Source organism: Herpailurus yagouaroundi, unplaced genomic scaffold, assembly GCF_014898765.1.
Source record: "Herpailurus yagouaroundi ecotype Mexico unplaced genomic scaffold, PumYag 205, whole genome shotgun sequence".
Taxonomy (NCBI): Eukaryota; Metazoa; Chordata; class Mammalia; order Carnivora; family Felidae; genus Herpailurus; species Herpailurus yagouaroundi.
The window spans coordinates 2,094,554-2,105,735 of NW_024412436.1; the positions used below are offsets into that span (position 1 = coordinate 2,094,554).

The window sequence follows — 11,182 nt, forward strand, 5'->3', positions numbered from 1 at the left end:
CTAGTTGTTAAACAAAATTTAATGACACACCATTCTTCCTTTTTTTTTTTTTTTAACTTAAAAGCATATATATATATATGTATACACACACACACACACAGACACGCACACACACAAATTCTACATATATTTAATGAAGGTAATTTGACGAGTGTGGATGTATGCAATATGCTTATGAAGCCATCACTGCAATCAAGATAAACATGCACATCACTTTCATTGAGTTTCCTCACACCCTTTCATTTGTTTGTTTTTGGTAAGAATACTTGATGTAAGATCTACCCTTTTAACATTTTTTTATGTGCACCGTTCGTATTTTAACTGTAGGCACTGTGTTGAACAGCAGACTGTCAGAATTTATTCATCTTGCTGAACTGAAAGTTTATATATATTGAACAACTCCCCATTTTCTCCTGTCCCCAGTCTCTGACAACCACCGTTCCACTCTTTGCTTTTTTGAGTTTAACTATTTTGAAGAAGAATCATATGATTTTTTGGTGACTGGCTTATTTCACCTACCATAATGTCCTCTCCAGGTTCATCCATGTTGTCACATGTGGCAGGATTTTCTTGTCTTGTCTTGTCTTCTCTTTTCTTTTCTTTCTCTTTTTAACACTGAATATTCTGTTGTATGTGTATAGAACATTTTAGGTATTCATCTGTCAAGATCCTGATTTCAATTCTTTTGGATAAATATCCAGGAGTGGGATTGCTACTTTTCATTTTTTGAGGACCCTGCATACCACTTTCCATAGCAGGTGCCCCATTTTATTTTCCCACCGACAGTGTACAAGGGTTATAGTTTCTTCACATCCTCATCAAACCTGTTACTTTTATTGTTTTGATAATATTCATCCTATCAGGTATGAGGCGATATCTCATTGTGTTCTTGATTTGCATTTCCCTGAGGATTAGTGATGTTGAGCACCTCACTTTTTTATGTATCGGTTGGCCATTTGTATGTCTTTTTTAGAGACATTCAAATACATTGCCCATTTTTAAATAGGATTATTTGCTTTGTTTTGTTTTAATTGTAGAAGTCTCATATATTTTGGATATTAACCCCTTATGGGGAATATGGTTTACAAATCTTCTTCCCATTCTGTAGGTTGTCTTTCCATTCTGTTAATTGGTTTCTTTGCTGTGAGGAAGGTTATTAACTTGATGAAGTCCCACTTGTCTATTTTTGTTTTTATTTTCTGTGCCTTTGGTGTCATATCCAAGTGATCACTGCCAAGACCATTGTCAAGAGGCTTTTTCCTGGGGTGCCTGGATGACTCAATTGGTTAAGCATCTGACTCTTGATTTTGGCTCAGGTCATGATCTCAAGGTTTGTGAGTTCAAGCTCCACATGGGGGCTCTGAGCTGACAGCATGGACCTTGCTTGGGATTCTCTCTCTCTTTCTCTCTGCTCCTCCCCTGCTCATCCTCTCTCTCTCTCTCTTTCCCTCTCCCTCTCTCTCTCCCCCCCCCAAATAAATAAATAAATAAATAAATAAATAAGAGAGGCTTTTCCCCTATGTTATCTTTTAGGGGTTTTAGATTTTCGGTTTTATGTTTAAGTCTTTTTTTTTTTTTTTAATGTTTAAGTCTTTAATCCATTTTAAGTTGATTTTGTGTGTGTGGTGTAAGGTAAGGGTCTGATTTCATTCCTTTGTATGTGGATAGCCAATTTTCCCAACACCATTGTGTGCTCTTGGCAGCCTTGTTGAAGATTAATTTCCGGGCTCACGATTCTGCTCTGTTGGTCTATATGTCTGTCTTTATGCCAGTACTCTCTTGTTTTAATTGCCGTAGTTTTGTTTCTTAGTTCTAACAGGGTTTTTGTTTTTGCTTGTTGGAATCTTTAGTGTTTTCTATATGTAAGATCATGTCATTTGCAAACGTATTATTTTATTTCTTTCTTTCCAGTTTGGCTGCTTTTTATTTCTTTCTGGTGCCTAGCTGCTGTGGCTAGGACTTCCAGTACTATGTTGAATGTAAGTGGCAATGGTGAACATCCTTGCCTTGTTCCTGATCTTAAAGGCAATGTTCTCAGTTTTTCACCATTGAGTATGATGTCAGCTATGGGCTTGTTGTATATGGCCTTTATTATATTAAGAGAAATTCCTTCTGTACCTAGTTTGTTGAGAGTTTTAATCACGAACGTGTGTTGAATTTTGTCAAATGCTCTCTCTGCATCTACTGAGATGACCATGCGACTTTTATCCTTCATTTCGTTAATATGGTGTATCACTTTAACTCATTTCCATACGTTGAACTATATACCACTCTTTACAGTTATATTTTTTCCTGATTAAACAGCCAATCAAAGTTTACAAGTTGCATTTGCCTGTTAGGCCTCTTTAGTTTGTCCTATTCTGTAGCAGTCTTCCAGCCTCCAAAGGGCCCAACTTAAGATGGGCCAATATTATCTAGTTTGCTACCACAGAAACTATTTTTCTGAAATAGCATTTTATTTAAAAAAAAATTTTTTTTAACATCTTATTTATTTTTGAGACAGAGAGAGAGAGAGAGTATGAACAGGGGAGGGTCAGAGAAAGAGGGAGACACAGAATCTGAAACAGGCTCCAGGCTCTGAGCTGTCAGCACAGAGCCCGACGCGGGGCTCGAACCCACGGACCACGAGATCATGACCTGAGCCGAAGTCGGACGCTCAACCAACTGAGCCACCCAGGCGCCCCTGAAATAGCATTTTAGTCTCCTTACTTTCATTTGCTCCCCTATAATCTATTCTCCAGAAAGAAATCTATTCTTTTAAAATCATAAATTAGATGATGTCACTCTAATACACAGAAGCATTTGCTGAATGTGTTGTCAGAGAGGGTTTTCAAAAAACAGGAATATTATACCATATTTATGAAGGATTATACCATATTGTGAAGGATGGTCCAGGAGAGCGAGAGAAAGATCAGCAACTTGGGAGAGAAATTGGACAAATTATGGGAGAGGTCTTCTTGGGTAAGTACAAAAGGATGAAATCGAGAACACTAGCCGGAATTGCCCGTCAGAGCATAGGTAGTCACCCTTGGTGACAGGAAAGAGAGTTTATGGGCACAGTGGCAGGTGGGTTAGGAAGTTGGTGGCAGGGAGATCTGATGACATTCCCCTCGAATTGTTACTATTTTCTCGTCTGACAGTGAACCGAGAAGGAAGTGGTAGAGATTGAGGGTGAGAGGAGATGATATAAAATAGTCATCCAGGAGATCAGATTGGGGAGTGAAGGAATTAGGGAAATCTAGCAGGATTTGGGGGCAGTCGTGTAGGCTTGAACTGAAGAGTGATCCATTAGGTACTACCGAGTGTTCTTCCTCCATCTAAGGTCAAGTGCTCAAGCAGAAGTTTGAAGTAGGTAGAGAGTTGGATTTTGACCAGAACTGCAGTTCTGTCATGCAAATATGAATGAATGAGAGGGGGCAATGAGTTGAGAGCACACACAAATGTGACACCATAGAATCACGAAGTCGAAGCTGGATGATGAAGGAAATGAGAAAATGAGGGGAGATGGAAAGTGAAAGATGGCAGGATGTTTGGATCGGAAGTCCCAGCAGTTTGAAGAGAATATTGTATTAGTAGGGGTTGGCTGGCAGACCATGACATGATTGGCAGAGTTTGTAATTCAGACTGTGGACAGCTGCTCTTGCTGAGGGTGACAAAGCCAAGGCCTGCCCTGGCTAGTACAATAGCCACTCGCCATCTATAGCTGTTGAAGCTGAGACTTAAATGAACATTAAACAAAATGAAAAATGTAATTCCTTATTGGCACTAGCTGCCTTTCAAGTTTTTAACAGCCACGTGAGGCTAGCGGCTACCATATTGGAGAGTGAAGGTGAAACATTTCTGTGATGGTGGAAAGTTCTTCTCTTGGACAGCACTGGTCTAGAGTGTGAACATAGTAGTGAGTGGCTGAGATAGGTGGAGGGTGTGATCGTTAGAGGTAACCGGGTTAAGGAATAGAACGTGACCGGGAAGGATCGGACACTTGATTTTGAAATCACTGAGAATTATGAGAGAAGTAAGGGTGAAGAAAGAGACACTGAGTCAGAGAGCTCTGAGCCTGAGGATGCTGGCTCCTCCCCCAGCTCCAGGTGTGGGTCGTTTGGTCAAAGGAGAATCCTGTCCCCGATGCGATGCAGGCCGTGAGGACTTGAGACACGAGGAGAGCTCTGCTGGAGACTTCAGGATACATACCTATTAGTAGTGTGAATGGGAAGCTGACCTAACAGGCTCCTACGCACAGTGGAACGAATAAGACAACATTTTATTTCTCTGTCATGTAATAATCAGACCACTCTAGGCTGGTAAGGCAGCTTTGTTGCCTGGGTGGTGCAGGGAACCTTGTTGCTTCTATGTTGTTACTTAGTCATCTCTGAGGAGTATGGTTGAAGCTGGTTTGCTTCGTGCTCCATTTCCATGGCACCCTCTTGCAGAAAGGAGTGAGGAAGTCCTCAGAGTAAGCAGTTCCCTTGCAAGTAAAGCAGGGATAAATGACACACATCGTTTCCATTCACATTCCGTTTGCAAGAACTTGATCACATGGCCACACTAGCTGCGAGGAAGGCAAGGTGGGCATATGACCTGGAAGAGGAGGGAAGCAGACTCTGTGGATACGAGTTGCCGTCTGCCATTTTCTGCTTCTGGAAGAATTCTGGAAGCACTTCTCTCCTTCTCTACAGGCGGTAGTCTGGAATTGGAGCCACCATCCCCTTATCGTGCTGAGGATGATGCTGGCCTAGGGATAAGAGTGGATCAGGGAACCATGGAGAGATGGCATTGAAACTCCTGGATTCGGTCCACCCCGAAGCCCATCTCACTGCTGGACTCCGATTACATGAGCCACAGGTTTTCCTTGTTGTGTCAGTCTCAGTTGAGGTTCTGTTTCTTACAGTTGGGATGTTCCACAAATTATGTAATCATTCTGCTACTCTCAGTGCAGTGTCTTTTTGCCGTTGTGAACAATGAGATAACCGTCCTCACGTACGTATCTTTGAACGCACGACTGTTTCTACAGGATGGATTCTGAGATGTCCCAAGGGATATGCACATTTAAAACTTTGGTAAATACTGCCAAGGTGCCTCAAAACGCACTTAATACCATTCTCATCCCACAATCACCATCCTCCTCTTCTGATGTCTTGCGACATCTCCCTTTGCCTTCTTCTATGTCCTGACTTTATAAAGACCATTTACAGAAGAGCGTTTGGGGACATGCGTTCTCGCCCCTGATGACATTTGCACTCAGCTTCCTTCCACAGCCACATGTTGCCCCTGCTGTTTCTGGTCAGAGCTCTAATTCCAGCCACTCTCTTTATAAAGGCTGCTTGTACTTTCAGGGAAACAGATGCCGCAAATAACAACATTGCATATTTAAATAGCATAAATTTTACTTTGTAGGGAAATTTGATCAATTGTCTTATCCTAATGAAACAAGTTGATCATCTCATGTTTTCCCTTTTAGCTTAAACTTGTTAGGTTTGCTTTCAAATGTCTAATCGAGTTCTTTTTTGTAGAGAAAGAACTAAGTGCAGACTTTTTAAAAATCAAAATGTTCTGGAGTTAGGCTATTTACTTTATTAAAACATTTTAAAATGTTTATTTCTTTTTTTTCTTTTTTTTTCTTTTTGAGAGAGGGAAAGAGCGAGCGAGCGAGCCAGCAGGGGAGGAACAGAGAGAGAGGGAGACACAGAATCTGAAGCAGGCTCCAGACTCTGAGCTGTCAGTGCAGAGCCCGATGCGGGGCTCAAACCCACAGCAATGAGAGCCACCCAGGTGCCCCTGAAGTTAGACTTAAATAACGTAAATTATTCTTAAATAATGTATCCTATCTTACTAAGGACAGGACAACCCTGAAGGGTGTTGTTTTTTTGTTGTCTATGGCTTTCATGGGAATCTTCCTAAATTGGGAGAGTATTCAATGGAGTATTTTTTTGTTATGTTTCTATTTTAAGGGTTTTGTACCCAATTCCAAAGTGTGTGGGAGGTTTTTTCCCTACATTGCAATGCAATTCTTGGACACCAGTTGGGTATTCTACAACTGAACTCAATCCTGGTCCTTCCTACCTGGAGACAGCATCTGATTGCACAGGTTAGGGGCTCAGTCCTACGAGGTGCCCTTCTACCTGAGTTGCCTGCCCAGGGTGTCACCCATGCTTCTGATGACCAGCTATAGATGGAGGTTCTGTGACCCCTCCTTCGGTTTGATTAATTTGCTACAGTGGCTCACAGGACTCAGAGAAACAGTTTGCTTGCTAGATGATCAGGTTATTATAAGAGGATATAACTCAGGAAAAACTAGATGGGAAGAGATGCATAGGACAAGATATGTGGGAAGGAGGGGTGCCTGAGTGGCTCAGTCAGTTGAACATCCAACTCTTTAATTTTTTTAAGTTTTTAAAAACTTATTTTGAGAGAGAGAGGACATGGGGTAGGGGCAGAGAGAGAGGGAGAGAGACTTCCAAGGAGGCTCTGTGCTGACATAGTGAAGAGCCCAATGCGGGGCTCAAACTCACAAACCATGACCTGAGCTGAAATTAAGAGTCAGACCTTTAACCGACTGAGCCACCCAGGCGCCTCAAGCATCTGACTTTTTTTAAAAGACATTTTAATTTTAATTAATTAATTAATTAATTTTCAGAGAGAGCAGAGTGTGGATGGAAGAGGGACAGAGAGGGAGACACAATACAAAGCAGACTCCAGGCTCTGAGCTATCAGCACAGATCCCAAGGCAGGGCTCAAACCCATGAGCTGTAAGATCATGACCTGAGCTGAAGTCAGATACTCAACCGACTGAGCCATCCAGGCGCCTCAAGCATCTGGCTCTTGATTTTGGCTTAGGTTATCATCTCATGGTTTGTGAGTTTGAGCCCTCATGGTTTGTGAGTTTGAGCCCCATGCAGAGCCTGCTTGGGGTGTTCTCTCTCTCTCTCTCTCTCTGCCCCTACCCCACTTGTGTGCTCTCTCTCTCTCTCTCTCTTTCACAATAAATAAATAAAGACATTGGGAAGGGGTGTAGAGCTTCACATATTTTCTGAGGACATCACTTCCCCCCAACTTCTCTGTGTTCACCAATCTGGAAGCTCTCTGAACCCCATGGTTTTGGTGTTTTTGGAAATTTCATTTCATGGAGGCTGGCTCCTTGCACTGGTGGAGGGGGTATTTTTCTGTGGGGTAGATCTGATCTGTATGGTCACTGTGCCAGCTGGAGCACCCCATTTTGTTGTATAGGGCATTTTAGGGGAATAAGCCCTTACAAGCAGGAACATCCCTTTACTTTTATTAAGAAATTATCTTTCAACATAGTGATTCGATGATTACATACGTTGCAAAATGCTCACCATAAACGTAGTTACAGTTACGTCTGTCAGCATACAAAGTTGTTATAATATTACTGACTACAGTCCCCATCCTGTACTTTTTACCCCCATGACCTACTTATTTTATAACTGGAGGTTTGTGCCTCTTAATCCCCTTCTCCTATTTTGTCCCTTCCTCCAACCCCCTGTCCCTCTGGCAACCACCTGTATTTATGAGTGAGTCTGTTTCTGGATTTTGTTGCTGTTTTGTTTGTTCTTTATTTTGTTTTTTAGATTCTATATATAAGTGAAATCGTATGGTATTTGTTTTTCTCTACCTTTTTTACATTCTTTTAGAAACATTCCAGTGAGTTTACTGAACCCCCAATTCTTTTATGGTCTTTATGAATAGACACCTCATCCCCTTATCTCTTTCCCCCTACCTTTACCCCAACTTGTAAAAAAGAGGTTAAAAGACCACTTGAAACAATCAGTTTTGTTGTTTTTTTTCCTTTCTTTTTATTTTTAATCATCTGATATCACAAGAGGATTATTTTAGTACAACCAAATCTTTTATGAAGTAGGGAGTTTTAGTTGAGGCCCGTGAAAATAGTTTATATGAGAAAGATAGAGGAAGGCTCAGAGGGCTGTCTTTAATAGCTGTCTCTTGTAAAATGAACCTGGAACCTTCCAGCAGCCTTCAAAGGCACCGAAATCTTGGTTATCTGCCTCTAGCACTGGAAGCAGGTGGAGCCGCGAGAGGCCCAGGAAGACCGGCAGGAGGGGACAGGAAGTGGCTGTCACCACTTGCACATGGCTTATGGCTGTGAATGCAATGTTGTGTCAGTGGCAGAACAGAGCACTGTAAATCTACGGTGTGCATCTGATGAGCCATTTGGGTAGTCTTTTATTTACAGGAAAATTAGGAAAATGGCCATAAGCAAAGCCAGAAGGCTTAAGAGTTTAAGTAAGCTTGCGAAGGGAGATGGGGATTCTTGTACACTTCGAGTTTTGGTGACTTTGAATGTTCGATCCCACTGGGTCAAGATGGCATTTCTGGCTCCTTCCCATTTCCCCGGGCCGGTCAAGCGGAACTGGTACGGTGTGAATGGGCCGAAAAAGATGGTCAAGCCCAGGCGTGGGTCCATCAGGAGCATAGAGAATAGGTTGGGTTTTGCATTGATGTAGGTCAGGAGTTCATCTATGTATGTGATATAATCTGCTTGTAAAGCTTTGCAGTAACACAAGCCAAACCTTTATAAAAGGAAAATGGGGGATAAAGAGAAAGACACAAAGATAAGATAATGATAACCCAGAGCAAGTCAACATGCCAAAAGTAAACAATGATGCTAGAAAATTTGAAATGTTCTCTTTTGCTTTTCTTTTTTATTTGAGAGAGAGAGACAGAGACAGAGAGAGAGAGGAGCCGGGGAGAGGGGCAGAGGGGGAGAGAGAGAGAATCCCAAGCAGGCTCCATGCTCAGCACAGAGCCCGATGTGGGGCTTGATGCTATGAACCTGGGATCATGACCTGAGCTGAAATCACGAGTCAGATCTCAACTGATTGAGCCACCCAGGCACCCCTGAAATGGTTTTTGTATTATTTTCTCCAAGCCCATAGCTGTCTAATGGTCTCATTGCATTTTTTTTTAATACAAGATGAGCTCCTTGACAAGATACTCTATGCATATGGTGTTCCAAATGCTTATAATGCATCTAGTATTTCTCTGCTTCTTTTGTCAAATATTTAGGAATTTCTAGAAAAAAATTTATTTACATAATTTCACTATTACTAAATTTTTCTAAAACTCAGTTATTGCTAGATTTATATAATGTAAAGTCCACAAGAATCAATAAGGTGGAATTTCCTGTAATGCTGGTGTTGGTCCTAAAATCACCAGCTGACCTATGTGACAAGAAGCTTTTCCACTGTGCAGCTCTAATTAATTATCTATGTTATAGCACAATTCCATAATGGAGATCAAATCACATTCCAGGTTGAGGGTGAAAAAGAGGAATCTAAAATGTTTTTTGTTATTTTGGGATTTAGCACTTTGACAAGGATAGCTCAACATGAAGTTTGGAAATATATTTAAATTAGAGAAGTGATAAAAATAATAAAAAAATAAAAATTAATTTTTTTTTTTAATTTTTTTTTTCAACATTTATTTATTTTTGGACAGAGAGAGACAGAGCATGAACGGGGGAGGGGCAGAGAGAGAGGGAGACACAGAATCGGAAACAGGCTCCAGGCTCCGAGCCATCAGCCCAGAGCCTGACGCGGGGCTCGAACTCCCAGACCGCGAGATCGTGACCTGGCTGAAGTCGGAAGTCGGACGCTTAACCGACTGCGTCACCCAGGCGCCCCTAAAAATTATTTTTTAATGTTTGTTTATTTTTGAGAGAGACAGAGGCAGACCATGACTGGGGGAGGAGCAGAAAGAGAGGAAGACACAGATTCCAAAGCAGGTTCTAGGCTCTGAGCCATCAGCACAGAGCCTGAAGCAGGGCTCAAACCCATAGACCATGAGTTGAAGTTGGACGCTCAACCAACTGAGCCACCCATGTGCCCCAGTGATAAAAATGTTTAAATGCAGTGATTTATTTATTATTATTTTTAAAATTTTTTTTAATGTTTATTTATTTTTGAGACAGAGAGAGACAGAGCATGAACGGAGGAGGGTCAGAGAGAGAGGGAGACACAGAATCTGAAACAGGCTCCAGGCTCTGAGCCATCAGCACAGAGCCTGACGCAGGGCTTGAACTCACGAATTGCGAGATCATGACCTGAGCCGAAGTCAGACGCTTAACCGACTGAGCCACCCAGGCGCCCCTAAATGCAGTGATTTAAAAACTTTCTTTTGGTATCAGAAAGCATTTTTCGAGTGATAATTTATATTAAAGCCCAAAACAGTCTAACAGTAAACAAAATCAGAGATGTTTTAGTTGGGTTAGGAGTGAGGATGAGAGTCAGTGGGGTGAGGGGGGAGGCCAACACTCGTTTCTTTTCTGCTGCTTCCCTTCTGTAATCCCTGGTCCTTGAGTGTGAGCCAGAGAGCAGAGAATAAGTGGAAACTTCTCTGGGAACAGGGTCAACAAACTTATTCTGGCAAAAGGTCAGATGGTAAGTACTTTAGGCTTTGAGGGCCATGTTATGGTCTCTATCTCAACAACTCAAAAGCAGCTACATGTAAATATGTACATGAATGAGTGTGGTTAGGTTCTCATGAAATTTTATGTATGGCTACTGTGATTTAAATTTCATATGAGGCACCTAGGTGGCTCAGTTGGTTAAGCGTCTGACTTCGGCTCGGGTCATGATCTCATGGTTCGTGAGTTCAAGCCCCATGTGGGGCATTGTGCTGGTGGTTCAGAGCCTGGAGCCTGCTTTGGATTCTGTGTCTCCCTCTCTCTCTGCCCCTCCCCTGCTCATGCTCACTCTCTCTCTCAAAAAATAAGTAAACAAAAAAATTTTAAAACAATAAATTTCATATAATTTTCACATATCACAAAATATTCTTTTATTCCAACTCTTAAAAAATATAAAAGTTCAAGTGGTCGGCAGATTTGACCTGCAGGACATAGTTTGCAGAATCCTGACTAGAGTAGAATCTACATAAAACAATAGAGTTGAATACAGATTGGTTGAATGAATGAATAAACAGACCCTTCTAGCATCAGAGGGGATAAACACAACTCTTTGCCTGCTGCTTATGAAAAAGGCGTGGAATAATGTATCTGGTAGATGGGAGTTAATTGTATTTGGTTTAGAATCCAGACTCCATGTGGCGCTAGATAATTATGGTCTGAAGTGACGATTTTGGGACCTTTAAACTTTTCAGTTCCTCTTCTCCCCACTCTCCTTAACAGGCTATAACAGGCTATGCTAGT

The 11,182-nt window shown here is 41.7% G+C and overlaps 1 protein-coding gene across 1 annotated transcript in view; it reads right to left on the minus strand.

Moving 5' to 3' along the window:
* Nucleotides 1-7,786: 7,786 nt before the first annotated feature.
* The window catches only part of FMO1 (flavin containing dimethylaniline monoxygenase 1), a 31,822-nt gene continuing 28,426 nt past the window's right edge, over nt 7,787-11,182 (minus strand). Inside the window, exon 9 of the mRNA XM_040451713.1 lies at nt 7,787-8,546. Within this exon, the coding sequence (XP_040307647.1) occupies nt 8,204-8,546 (343 nt within the window). The 3' untranslated portion in view covers nt 7,787-8,203. The remainder of the gene's footprint in view (nt 8,547-11,182) is intronic.